Raw genomic sequence first — 15096 nt, forward strand, 5'->3', positions numbered from 1 at the left:
ACAACAAAACTACTCCAGTCCACACAGGGCTGCAGCCAATAAATGTGCAAGTGGTGAACCAGGCTTAATTGTGGAGCTATTCATGATCATTGGGGCTGATGGGAGTTGTAGTCCAAAATATTTGGAGAGCACCAAGCTGGCAAAGGCTTTGTGCTAAGCAATCAGATTATGGTGTGTAAATATTGTAGAAATACCTATTATCTGTGATGAAAGAAGGAAATGACTTAGGTGCCTCGCAACTTCTGTCCCACCACCTGCTACTTTACACATCTAAGCCTCTGAATACATATTAGAGCCAACAGGCTGACCCTTAAGAGAAGAAAAAACAGATCAAGCTGGCAAAAAGCTGAATTCAAATCTCATCGAAAGCTCTACATTAAAAAAAAAATCCAACACATTTATACAGAACAGATTGAAGCTGAATCATATCGTGTTGGACTACCGGTCCACCTCAAGCCCAATATTGTCCATACTGCCTGGTAGCAGCTCTCTTAAGGCTACTGCTGCAGATAATTGAACAAGGGACACTGGGATGTGAACCTGGGAACCTTGCAAACGCAAAACATGCACTTTATTACTGAGGTATAGCTACTCCACACATTTGGATCATCATTAGTAAAAAGCAGCATTTTTATATTGAGTTACCGTCTTGCATAGACAATGCTACAAATTTTATGGATCAATGAGGAACCCCATACTGGGAAAGATGTTCCATCTACCTTGATCGTGAACAGTGGTGGGAGAAAGGCTTCACTTGTTTCTGGCTCCCAACCCTCCCTGGAACTTTGTGTCCTCCCTATACAGTTTGAGACCCACTGGTCTTAAGATAAGCAGTACTGAGACCTGCAGAAACTATTTCAATTGAGCATGAACTCTATGGCACTGCTATCTTCAATGCTACCACAACAGTATTTATTTCTGACACTTTTGCATGATGCCAACAAACATCAGCACCTCTCAGTTGTCCTTTCCACATTGCCTTTTTAAAAAGCACACTGTATTAGGAAGAATGAGAGAAATAACTGCTCTGGAATTACAGTATAGGGGAGCCAACTTGCACTGCTCCGAGATGCACCATGCACTTATGGAGGAAAAACATAAAATACAAAAGCACAAACCAACAACTCTAAAAAAAAAAAAGTTTGACAGAAAGCGTGGGCACCAAGTCCACTGCTGCTTTATCCAAAACTATTAAGGGGCTTTAGAGATAATTGCTTTCCTAGATCTCCTGGGCTTCTACTCTCCTCTTCCACTATTTCCTTCTTTATTTCCATCTTCCCATAGAAGTAAGAAATGTTGAGTTGGAAGGGATCCTGAGAGTCATCTAATCCAACCCCACATCTAGACTACAAACAACCTTTATCCAGCAAACTGGTGAAGATTTCTTGAAGTGCTGTTCATTATGAACCAAGGCAACTCCGAAAACCTTCATCAGATTCTGGGAAAAGTTGCTGTGAAGGTTTTTTTTAAGTCTCTGGGAACATTGCTTCCAGGCTTAGAGACTTTGATAAGCTGGTAACAATCTGATAAGCTTACAGGCTTATAGAGACTCTGGTAAGCTGAAGAAAGGGTGTTGGCTACTTAAATACAATCATCATCACCATCTCCCCTGTGCTCCTTCAAGATACCTTTTTGTAAAAATAAATAAAAACCAAAATGAAGCCAGGACTACTAGCACAAGAGGAAGTGGCAGCCTTGGCTCCGGTTCAGCTCGTGTCTGCTGGATGGGTGCCTACTGCAAATGATTGCAGTCTAAAAACATGCATAATGAACCTGCAATAACCGGACTCAGGCCAAATGTCATTAGGTGATACCCTTGTGGGCAAATATAATGACAGTTGACTGGTATATGTTGGTAGAGTGCCACTACCACACACCCCTCCTCCTCTTCCTCCTCCTTTTGAGCTGTGGCTGGTATTACTGTGCCCTTACTGTGCCTCCAGAGGAAATATATAGGAGGGGGAGAGGCTCCGCACCTTCATGCAGAGGGCCTACAGCATGGAAAGGAGGTCACCAGAGGGTCTCATGTCAAGCCCTCCACCCTCTCACAAACCCCCCAGTGCAGCTGGCCCTGATCTGACTGCAAGAAAATATTGGTAGAAGTTGTTTCTACATTATTTCAGAAGGAAAGAAGAGCCCCACTGGTTCTGACCAAAGGTCCATCCACTCTGGACCTCATGTCTCAGAAGTCTGGCAATTGCCTTCTTCCCACACCATTACCATCAGGAGAATGTAACAAATGGACTGCTGGGCATTGCGTCCCAAGTTTGAAAAGGATGAAGTACAGATCCCAGGGCGTGGGAGAGTCCATGGCTGTGGGTGGTGTTATAGGAATATAGAATAAATGTTGGGAATTGCACAAGGTAAAACACACATACATAAGTATACAAACCACATGTCTAAAATAGTAAAAGGTAAAGGTAAAGGTACCCCTGCCCGTACGGGCCAGTCTTGACAGACTCTGGGGTTGTGCGCCCATCTCACTTAAGAGGCCAGGGGCCAGCGCTGTCCGGAGACACTTCCGGGTCACGTGGCCAGCGTGACATCGCTGCTCTGGCGAGCCAGAGCCGCACACGGAAACGCCGTTTACCTTCCCGCTGGGAAGCGGTCCCTATTTATCTACTTGCACCCGGGGGTGCTTTCGAACTGCTAGGTTGGCAGGCACTGGGACCGAGCAGCGGGAGCGCACCCCGCCGCAGGGATTCGAACCGCCGACCTTTCGATCGGCAAGTCCTAGGCACTGAGGCTTTAACCCACAGCGCCACCTGCGTCCCTATACCAATGATAGTACAGGAGAGCAATCCAAAAGCCATCTTGGCTCTTCTAAAGACTCTAGATATTTCCTCTACCTCCTTAATCCCCCTTGCCTGAGAACATGGGAAAGTTCCTGAAGAGATTCCTCTCCTGTATCTATGAACCTCCTTTGTATTGATTTTCATTGTTTGCCCAGATACTCTGCACTGAAGGATGTTTGACAGGCACTCTGATTGTCTTATCAAACGCTCATGTTTTGTGTAAACTGTGTCTGGAACTATGTGAAACTTGCTAAATCCTCAGGGATATCCCACCTTGGCCTGCCTGAGCCACAGAAACCCCACCTTATGTGTGATGTCATTTCTGACTGTTTGCAGCAGCAGCGTTTGGATTTGATATCCCGCCTTTCACTCCCTTTAAGGAGTGTAGAGGGAATGTCCTTCTTCTCCACTCCAAAATGCAAACCCTTAAGAGAGATGCTTCTTCTTGGTTCTGGGTCTCTCTTGCCTCCTTGCTAGGAGGGGAGGGAACTCTATTGCAACAGAAAATAAATATCTGCATTGCTTTCACTGCATCCTGCCTCCATTCATTCATCTCTGACCGATCATGGACTTAGGGGACTCACTCCCTTGGGGAGTTGGGCAGCAAAAGCCAACCACACCTATTTTTCTGTATCAGTTGAAATGCAGTTCCTGTGCTGCCAAGGTAGGAGCTGGAACTTGTGTCGGCAGAGTCAAGCAAACTTACAAGCCAGGAAGGAAACTTTCGCTTTCCTATCAGCAATGGCAGAGCCATCTAAAGCCACAAAAGGAAATTTGGGTATCAAATCAGCAGCCTTACCAGCCAGATTCAAGCACCTTCCCTTCTGGGGGCACCAAAGCAGCATGCCTGCTGAAGGATTTTAGGGCTGAACTGGGACCCAGGGTCACCGCTACGCAGTATCAGATGCCCCAACAGATGATCTAGTGGACCAATGCAGCTTTTCCTGGTTCTAAGAAGTGTCAGCCTTGAGGACCAATTGCTCTTCAGTTTCATCAACTTATCCCCGGATAAAAACATCCTGCCAACCTAAGTTCCCACTTTCCAGCCTTCCAAATACTCTGCCTCTGGAACCGGCCTATAGCTACACTGCTTCCGGCCTACCCTGGGCCCAGTAAGTAGTATCTGAACAGGGCCTCAAGATCACAAGCTGTGGTTGTGGAAAGCATTGTAAGACAGCAGGCAGAGAAAATGGAAGCAGTGGTTTGTGTTTTGAGGATCAAGTTGCATTTGCCAGAAACTGAGAAAAAAGGCACAGCTTGGAAAACAAGAGTAACCTTCCCCAACACCTGCTTTCAAGTGGCCTTTAAATCACAAAAGAAAACCACAAAGGAAATGACCAGGAACCAAAGTTCTGACATTATTGCTAGGGGCATTTTCTTGTTTTGTCTTTGCCACAACGCATTTGGAACTCTGGAGATATATTGCTGCTGCTATTTGGCACACAGGTTCACCACTGTGCATCATTTTTGAACTTTCAAAGCCCCACTGTTTAGCTCTGTTGTAGCAGCTATTCTACTTTATTTTATTTTTTGTGGGGGAAATGTCTGAACAGCTCTAATCTTCAGCAGAATGCCTCTTATCAAAATCAGAACAGTCAGCAGCCTGAGAGTCACTGATAAAAAGATTTTTAAAATGGACAAGCTCAGAAGCACTTGTAGTTCACTTTGCTGTTTTATCAATTCCTTTATGGCTCACAATTTTTATTCTAATGTTAACAGAATCTGGGGTATTTTAAGTTGTGTGCGGGGGTGGGAGGGAAAAGCCTTGATATCTCTACCCAAAGTACTGAAAGCCGAATAACAGATGACACAGTATCAAAAAACCAGGTGGGTTGAAAAAAAGGAGTATGAAAAGGTTTGGAGAGACAAAACAAACAGCAGTTGAGATCAGAATACTTCAGACTTTAAGCACCATATAAAAAAGCACCACAAGGCAAGGAGTCATTTTCAAGTATGATATGCTTTATTCAGTGAGGCAACACAGTCCAAAACTGGCTCTGATCCATACAAATCTTGGCCTTTTTTTCACTAGGGTTTGGAATTATGTCCAAACCCAAGAGCCTTTGCTTAACCATGTATTACTTGGCCATCCAACCCGGATGCTTGCCAAGCTGCAAAGGCACAAGGTAAGAGCAACTGGAAAATAACACCGTGAGTAGACTAGAAGTAGATGGGGGACGGCTGGAAAAAACAAACTTTGGAAGAACAAGCTATGGTTTGTTCGCTCATCTGCAAGCAGAGCAGAGTCAAGATATTTTGCCAACTGATGCAAAGGGTAAGATGGTGCCCTTCCTCATTCCATCTAAAGATGCTGCCTGGACAGGCAGCTGAATCTTCTTTCAACACTGGTGGCAGGATAACATCCTTCATAGCACCTAAAGTCAGTAGGCCAGTTTGGGTAGTGTCAGGACAGGCAATTTAGCATACACAGCTCTTTCATCCCATAGAGGGGAATGGCTGAGGGCTTAGGGGGAACAGCCAGAGGGTTGCTGTCACTGCTCCCCAGCACCTGCCAACTAAGGTAATTACTTTGCCTGATGGCTAGGTCAACCCTATCTGTGACAACTTGCAGTTTGCTGACCGAGCCATGGTTAAACAAACAATGGCTTCTTCACATTATGTGCAGGTACAACTATTAATTTATATCAGTTATCAGAAAATAGCCCATCTTAACCCTAGACAATGCAATGTCAAACTCATTTTAGTAGAGGGCTAATATCCACCACAGATTTTTTTTAAAGAGAGAAGCCACTGACATATACTGTTTGCTGAAAAGACCTTGTAGCATCTTGGCTCCAGCTAGAAATCCTTCGTTACACTAGCTCAGGAGCATGGGGAAGCCAAAGTGTTCTTCAGAATTACTGTCCTAAATGACTCAGCTACCTTGATTACATTTAAGTTGCTTCCTTCCTTCAGCAGGTCTGATATTATTTATTTATTCATCCTTTAATGAGCACCACTGCGGGGCGGGGCGGGGCGGGGCGGGAAGGGAAGGGAAGGGAAGGGAAGGGAAGGGAAGAAGGAAGATGAGGCTTTATGAATTTTGGCTGACGTGATATGGAAGTTCAGCAAACAACAACATCAGGGGGTGATTTTCAACAAGAAGGCAGCACCAGGAGCAAAGAGTTAACCTCTCTGCATGCTACAACTCCTAAGCACGCACAAACACACAAACACACACACAGAGAGAGAGAGAGAGAGAGAGAGAGAGAGAGAGCGCAAGCAGAAAAAATGAAACTGCAAACACATTAACAAAATTACTTATATCAACATGGGGGTAAGGAAAAGAAAACAGGAGAAGCTGCTCTCAGGTTTTAAAAGATATTTTTTTTCATATTTCTCCCTGGTTCTGCAAAACAGTATATTTATGAGGAAAGCATATGGACTGTTGTCAAAAGATGAATTTTCGCTTGCTGGAGTTTCACCTACATTTATATATTTCGGAAAAGGCCAGATATTAGGTTTAATATTATGTAAGTTTCTAGGAGCTGGGTGGGGGGTACTGGGGAAGGGAGGGAGGAAGAGAAAGAGAGAAAACGCAACACATTCGTATTAAACCCTGATAACAAAGGAGTCTCACCTAATCCTAGGACCACCAGTTAGTAAATGTTTAGTACTTAGGTACATACCCTTCACTAAAAATACAAGCACTTAAGTTCCATTTTATTATTATTATTATTATTATTATTATTATTATATTATATCCCAACCTTCTTCCCAAAAGGAAGCACAGGGCTGTTAACCTCATAAAACAATTCATTAATCTTAAAACACCTGAAACATCAACTAGATTCTCGTCTGTAAAAATAGCAGAAGCAGAAAATACTCCCCTAACACAAATCATACCCAAAGGCATGGATAAAAGGTGAGCTTTCAAATTGTGCCTGAAAGGAGCCGGAATGGGGAATAAGCAGATTTCTCATGGGAGGGAGTTCCATAGGTGGAGCACTGCCATGAAGAATGTTCTGCCTTGTGTGGCTGTCCTCTTTGCCACCTTCACTAATGGAACCACGATCAGAGGACTTCCCACTGATCACAAAGTCGGGTCAGAAGATACTGAGAAAGGTGCTCCTTCAAATCCTTGGGCCCCAAGTCATTCAGGGCTTTGTATGAACACCTTGAATCAAGTCAAGCAGATACACTAGCAGCCAGTATAGTGTTTTAAGAATTAGGGTGGAGATAATTCCCTCTCGCTGACCCTAAAACCAGCCAGGCAGCAGCATTCAATAGCAGTCACAGCTTCTGGAACTTTTTCAAGGGTAGCCCCACTGACGACAGCACATTGCAACAGTCTATATAACAGGTTATTGGAGCACAGATAACCAATCATGATAGATGACACATGCATATTTAAATTACTGCTTTGCTTGACTACACAGCAAGATGGCAACAGATCAGGTCTCAAGTTGAATGCATTTTGCTGAGAAAAAATGATAATGTAGATATATGTATACTATTCACAACTGAGCCTAAAATTCATCTGCAAAACCATTCAGCTCATTTAGCCTCGTTACCCTACTTTTCTGTTCTAATATGTGGCAAGAAGAAGTGATAAGAAAAGGGCATCTCCAGTCTAAAACTGCATCTAAAATGTATTTTTTGCACACTTCCTTGCCATAGGCTTCTGCAACAGATTCCTATAATACAGGAGGTCTCCTTCTACAGTCTCTAAATAACTTTTGGCACTCCACTGGCTATACATTTAGACAGCTGATTTGCTTGAAAACCAGACTTTTAGATTTAATAGTGTAAACTCAAAACATGCTATTCAGCCAGAAAAAGTTGCATTTTTTTCACTTACGTGGTTTATAAAGAGACTCTTCCGCTTTTCTCTCACTGTGAAAACACAAAACACATTGTAGGAATGTTATATGAATTTGTTTGATTTTAGTTAACTCTCCCAACCACAGAATCTATCATTGGAAAATGAAAAAACTAAATTCAATGCTAAGTTAGTGAATAATCAAATGCTTGGCATGTGTAAAGTAAAACAAGGTGTATTAAAATTCTGCTTTCTAAATTAAATGGTGCTAATGTTATGTTGTACATTGCTTTGAGATGTTTAAACATTAGATGGTTCATAAATGCTTATAAACAAAACAAAAAAAAGCACAGCCCATTTAGTTTAATTGGAACTTTGTTATAAACTCTAAGAAAGCTTTTGATGTACTCGAATGGCACCTGCCAATTAAATGTGTTTTTAACAATGTGAAAATGTTAACAGACATTGAGATTTACCCGTTAATAAACATCCTTGCAGATCAATTTCAAATATTTCAATATGCTAAAAAGACAAACCAAAAGTTTTTGATACCAAATTAGACACAAGCTGCCTCCAGAACCTCAAACTATTTCATTCAGGACTACTTCACTCCACCATCCCCTTTCCTTCATCTGTATCCTTGCTGCTGTAGATCCAAAAAGTGCGCTGATGCCAATCCAATGAATGGCTGATGCAGGACATATAACCAACATTCTAGAGTCCCCACACCTACAAGAGTTCCACCCCTGCTCCCCACAAGAATTCTTGAACATATCTCATATCATCTCATGCTGACCACATGGTGACCTTAGAACAAAATGCAATAATTATCTGTTTTATTTAGGTGCCAGGGACACCTAGCTGAAAAGATGGTGCATGATGAAAAAAGCAGGCATTAACAGTGCAACACTCTATGAGTATACTCAGAAGTAAGCCAGAATTCAAAGGGACCAGCTCCCAGGTGTAAGGCTGCAAGCCTCAATGAAACTGAATACAATCAAATCCAGGTTGAAAAGTTCAGCTGACAAGCTGCTGCAACAACCAACAAAAATTGCATTCTATGGTTTCTTAATTTGCTTTATTTTTAAAGCCAAGTGCCCAGTTCTAATTTCTGAAAGTGTAGTTTAACTGTTAAGGTTTTTAGTGCCGTAGGGTGAAATTAAGCAGCATTAAAATTAAGGGAGAAAAGGCACTTTTTCCTTATTATTGTGCTTTTCTGTAGTCTTTTGTGCAGTGTGTAAGAGACAATTTTAGTGGGAGACTTCAAAAGGACAAAAGGCAATATCCTTGAGTTAATAATTACACATCAATTACAACCTCTTGCATTTTGATAGCTTTTAAATAATTTAGTACAGAAATAAAAGCTTCTAGTTTCTTCTAGTTAAGGGAATTGTCTGGTACTGATCTAAGCAAAGGACTACACGAGTTCAAAGAAAAGCTGACTCGGTTTCTCCTCAACTCTTAAAATGAAAAGTGGAATTTTCTTTGGTCTTTTCAAGCTGACAAGTGCATACTGGCAACAAACAAGCACAATCTCACTCAATTGAGGCAAGCAAGCAGGGAGGGGGCTAAATCTAAAGCGGTGCATCCACAGAATGTACTCCAAGGCGAACAACATTGCTCTAGGGCAAGGGTTGGGAAGCTCAGGCCTGGGAGCAAAATGCAGGCCTCTCTATGTGGCCCTCGGGACTGTACACAGGCCACACCTCCTGTACTTGCCACAGCCTTAACTGGCCTTGCTCCACCCTGCTTGAATGGTTTTGTTTTTAAGGGCACTTGGACGCGGGTGGCGCTGTGGGTTACACCAAAGAGCCTAGGACTTGCCGATCAGAAGGTCAGCGGTTCGAATCCCCGCGATAGGGTGAGCTCCCGTTGCTTGGTCCCTGCTCCTGTCAACCTAGCAGTTTGAAAGCACATCAAAGTGCAAGTAGATAAATAGGTACCGTTCCGGCGAGAAGGTAAACGGCGTTTCCGTGCGCTGCTCTGGTTCGCCAGAAGCGGCTTAGTCATGCTGGCCACATGACCCAGAAGCTGTATGCTGGCTCCCTTGGCCAATAAAGCGAGATTAGCACCGGAACCCCAGAGTCGGCCACGACTGGACCTAATGGTCAGGGGTCCCCTTTACCCTTAAGGACTCCATGGAGCCCGCTTCCACAGTGAGTCCACCTCCTCACCATAATTATCACTAACTCCTGCAGTGGCTCTTCATCATCATCACTGATGTGGGCCACTCTGGGCATGCCATTTTGTGGTAGAGGAGGACTGCTTTGTTCTACCACTAAGTGGCATAGCTGAAGTGGCCTGCATGTCAAGGAAATGGTCGTTCTGGCCACACCACACTGTCGGTTGCACCAAAATGCCTCCAGGAGGTGAGAAGCAGTGGCAGCAGCAGAGGAGGTAGGCAAAGGGGAAAGGGTGGGAGAGGGGTGTATGTATCGTCACCTACTTTTTCTTTCTTTCAAATAAAGCACTGACGATGACGAGGAGCAGGTCCAGGGGGTTACTGCCTGTGAGTCCCATGCTGGGATTATGCCCTGTTATCACCTCATTCCTGTTCAGAGTTCCGTTTCACTTTTTTCCTTTTCCACTGCAACTTTAAAATTTATTCCTGGACCTGCATCATGCTCTTCTTCTGACTCTGCTAATCCCTCGGCTTCAAATGAGAGCACCACATGCATCTCAAACTGTTTTGTGCGCAACTAGCAAATTCAAATGCAACCTGAATTTGTTCCTAACACCAGAGCCTACTTGCCAACTGCTCTTCTCTGGCTTCCACAATGCCACCGGTTTTATTTTGGGAATGGAATTTCACATATTTTTGCAGGCACGGCCTAAATTTAGAAATTCTGAGCAGCATTTCGGGAGCGAGAGGCTGCACAACAATAAAAGATGTTCCAGTTTATTATACAAAGATGCGGGCTGCAATCCAGAGGATCAGAAATGGGCATATATATAGCCATGGTCTCCTCAGAGCAACAGCACAGAACCCAAATCCCTCTGACAAATGTCAGAAAGCCCAATATATATTTATTTTATTTATTTGTATTCCACCTTTTTAAATAAATAAAAAACATCCACAATTAAAAGCACAACAGCTAAGAAATCTAAACACAGCAAAACATGATTATAAAAGTGTCCAAAGTTACAAAAACAAAGTCAACATAGCAGCAGGAAGCATCATGCAACAACAAAACAGCATAATTAGTAAAATTCCAGCGGCAACAATAAAAATCATAACCACTGTTTATTCAAATCCCAGGCTAATCTGTTTTGACCCAGTGCCTATAATCTGAGTAGGCTGTAGGAAAAGTTGCTTCTTTTTTGTTTTGCCTTAGGCCATCTTTCAACAGGTTTCAGGTACTTGGTATATATTTTAGCACTCCCAACTCCTGCAGTACTGGCACTTGGTCAGCCTACATTGGCTTGCAGAGGTCCACACAGAAGACCAGAACCAGCATGCAACTAGGCGTCTGGCTGGCTTTTCACAGCAATTACAGAGTGTTGCAAAGCACAGGCTATCTCCCTGCCCCAAGGAAAATTCTTCTAAGTGGAAGTTGTTCTTAAAGCTACAACAAAATTGGACAAGGACGATAGTAGGGCTGGGCGATATAGAGTCGTACCTCCGTTAATGTAACCTTCTGGTTACGTAAACTTTGGGATGCGTGTGTGGCAAACCCAGAAGTATTTTACCGGGTTTCACTGTGCGCACATGCGCAGAAGCGGTCTGCACATGCGCAGAAGCGGTCCTCAGGTTGCAGAAACCTCGGGATCCGTATATCGTGATGTTTAGCTGGTGATATATATCATGATGTTGAAAACCAGATATTGCCCAGGCCTAGACAGTAGTATCCTGATCAACTGACATCCAAAAACAAACCTAGGAAGTAATCCACTGCGTAGCAGTGCTTTCCATTTGATTTAACTCTGCAAGTACAGGAAAACTACACTTGATTATAAAGGTGTTTTATAATTGAGAAGCTGTTCACACTCTGGGCGTTAATGTAAGACTGTGGTAGATTGTAAAGAAAACCAGAATTGGAACAATGGTCCGCAAAATAATCCAGTTTTACAATCACTGGAATGCAATATTCCCAGCTGACGCTGGAATAACAAATCACAAAACTGCAAGACTGCACCAAATGTTCATTTACAAACATTTCTGATGTGAAAACCTAGAACATAAGAAAAGCCTGCTAGAGCACATCTAGTCCATCATCCTGTTCTCACATTGACCAACCAGATACCTGTGAGAAACCTACAAGCAGGAACTGAGCACAAGAGCAGTCTACCCCTTCTGAGGTTTCCAGAAACTGGAATTCATGATGATATTGCCTGTGAATTTTTTCAGCTTAGCCCAATATTTTTCTGACCATTCACACTTCTCATGTCTATTTGTATTGGTTATCTCCCAAGTGTTTTGTTGCCAATTCTAGATTTTGTTGCCAATCCTACTTCATTTCACGATCTTAGCCAATGAGGACTTGCACACAGAACATTAGAATAACATGGTACCACAAAGTCAGACTACCTGATGATATAGAAGGGAGGCCAACATAAGCAAGTGCAATGCTGTAAATGGGCACTGGAAAGTGAAAGTGAAAGTAAGCTTGTTCCTGTTGCCCCAACTGATCAATATGACATTCTGTGGTTAACCAAACTGTGTAATTTACTTGTCTTGGTACCAGGCAATTGTGATCCTTCTTTCACACTCCATTAAGAGTGGAGGAAATGAGTCGGTCTTTAGTGAAACTATCCTGCAGCCAAATCTATTGTTATACTGTGCTTCTTCTACCCTTCCACTGAAGGGTGTTGTCATGGTGCAGAAGGGTTTACTGAAATCATTCCCCCATTGGGATTCATCTCTGTTTCAGCAACCACTAAAGGTTACATAAGTGTTAAAAGGATTTTAGAGATCACACATGGCACACCGAGGGTTGTATTCCATGTTGGTTCAATTCAGGACAGACCCACTAAAATTAATGGTCTGTATTCCAATGGGCCTACACTGTGTAGAACACAGTTGGATATAGTCCTGATTTCCCAATGCTCCTCTTGCATTAAGTCATAAGAAAACACTGCACAGAAAAACAATTCTCTTTTTGAAATCATATACCTCTGTATCAGTCTTTCCCAACCTGGAGCTCTCCATAAGTTTTGAACTCCAACCCCCTCAGCCTCTGCCAGCATGTAGTCCAAAACATATTGGGGACGGCTTTCATTACCCTCTTGTAGAGCTTATTCCCTGTCTTGATGCAATTGTTTTGTGAATATCTCTAGCAGACACACACCAGCCAATTATAGATGCATTCTTGGAAAACAAAGATGGTGGAAGCTGCAGCAGCCACTGGTAACTTTCTGCTGAGCATTGGGCTGAATGCAGAGAAGGGTGGCAGTGGTCAGCTTGGTCCTTGGCATTCAGCAACATAATATGCAGCAGGCACCTCTATCTTTCTTTCCCTTGAGGGTCCACTAGGTTGGGGGGGCACAGCTTATTTCCCAGAGCCACCACACCTCAGAACTGGCTTGTGATATCAGGACATAGCTGTCAATGTTTCCGTTTTTTAAGGGAAATTCCCTTATTCCAAATAAGGTTCCTCACAAGAAAAGGGAAACGTTGACAGCTATGTATCAGGACATGCTATCACAGCAGGGGTAGAGAAGACTTAACAGAGGGTTGACTTTTGTCAAGGATATCTAGAAAACATTTCAGAGACAAAATGATTGCCATTTATTATACCTGACAGCTTCAGAACAAGGGGGAACTATCATCACTGAGGCCCAGCACTACAGATTGAATAAGCCAACAGTAAATGAATCTCCCTCCACTGATTGCATCAAGGTTCACTCTAAGGCAAATACTGTTAATTTCCAGGTGCTGTAGAAACCCAGACTAATAAATGATGATGTTCGACTCCACTGATCAATGAGTGCAAGGAGAAAGACTGTTTTATTTTTAAAATGTGCAGCCTGCAAGCAAAATACTATAAATCAACCACCTCAGCTCTGAGGCCTCTCTAACTGAACTAACTTGTTGAAAAATTATTCCTAAAGTTTCCAATAAGTAACTCTTCCCTGTTTTGTAAAACAAGTCATCATTTACAACATGAGTCTGTGTGGTCCAGTGGAAAATTTGTTGCAAGTAGCTTCAGGTCCTTGCAAAGCAACAGTGCCTTGAGCAAAAGAACTGTCTCTCAGCCTATTTGGTACAAGAGAGGACCAGTCTTTGTAGATGTACTTGGTCCTCACCGGCCTAAATAGATGGGTTCATATAAAGCACAACAACTTAAGAACAAAGTGAGACCTTACTCCACAGTCTTTTCAAAAGGAAGATTTGTATCGAGTTAATATGTGAGAATTCTATGCTACAATACATCAATTTCAAAACACTTAACTATACAATTGTGTCTGTATAATGGGAAAAGATTAATTGTTGATAAACACAAAGGATTGTGGGGGGGAGAGAATCTAAATAAATAATCCAGTAGTCTAAACATAACAATTTGCTATGAAATATAGCCCTTATTGAGAATCAATAGCACATAGGCGCATAAGTGGTCTTGGAAAAAGGATTATGTGTGTATGGGGCCCTCATTTATCAGATTGCATTAAGCCAACTAGCTGATGGAATGCTTTAAAAACAGAGTTCAGATTTATGCCTCAAGATAAGTCAAGATTATTTCTCTCTCACAGATCATTTTGTTAAAGTCCTAAAAATGAAAATAAGTCAATAAGACTCTCATGCTAAACATGTTTAGGATCCTGAACATGTTTAGGATGAAAGACTTGCATGGTTAATTTCCATTTCTGATGCTGCTGTTAAAACAATCCAAGCCAGTGGCCCACTCTGAATAGCAGGTCAGCCACAAACCACAGCTTTTTAAATAAAATAAATATAATAGCTAATTATCTATCCAAATTGTTATCAGGTATGGTCTTGCAATAGGGCTATATGCATATTATAAACTATGCATGAAGCGTATGTTATAAAGTGCACATGAATCTTTTGTTGTTTGTATAATAAGACTGGTGACTTACCGTCTGTTTGAGATTTGCTGAGGAAGATTGTGCTGGCCCGTGGATGATCTGATGGGTTAAACTCCATGTTCAGATCTTGAAAGAAAAAAGAGATAACGTTAAAATAATGCCCCACGTGAGTCCATATTTAAGTAACTTTGGCCTTGAGACCCTACTCCTACATCCAATTCTTTTTAAAGAGCTGAGTCTATTCAGATATATTTTCAAGCAGGATTTGTAGTTGCAAAAATCAGTTGTACTGCAGCATAAACATGTATTGTGCAAATCGTTCATATAAGGACACCAAATACTGTCAGATCATTTTCAGATATGGAACTGACAGCTGGCAAGATCCAACATACTGCCCTCCCGCTGTTCTGATGCCTAGCAAGTAATATACCCACTTCACTAATAGGGAGGAATAATATTATTAATCTTTGTTTCACCAAATCCCATAATGAGTGGCTGTTGTTTTTTCCTGGTTAGCCTGAGTTAAGAGATACAGGAACCTAGGAAGCTGACTTA

The 15096-nt window shown here is 42.4% G+C and overlaps 1 protein-coding gene across 1 annotated transcript in view; it reads right to left on the reverse strand.

The window, feature by feature from the left end:
• The window catches only part of CCNY (cyclin Y), a 107311-nt gene that overhangs the window by 27093 nt on the left and 65122 nt on the right, over window positions 1-15096 (reverse strand). The window contains exons 2-3 of the mRNA XM_079947021.1: window positions 14593-14667; window positions 7597-7631 (exon numbers count right to left, since the gene is read on the reverse strand). Coding sequence (XP_079803147.1) covers window positions 7597-7631; window positions 14593-14667 — 110 coding nt within the window. The remainder of the gene's footprint in view (window positions 1-7596; window positions 7632-14592; window positions 14668-15096) is intronic.

The sequence above is a fragment of the Podarcis cretensis genome, assembly GCF_951804945.1.
Source record: "Podarcis cretensis genome assembly, chromosome: 12".
NCBI classification, from domain to species: domain Eukaryota; kingdom Metazoa; phylum Chordata; class Lepidosauria; order Squamata; family Lacertidae; genus Podarcis; species Podarcis cretensis.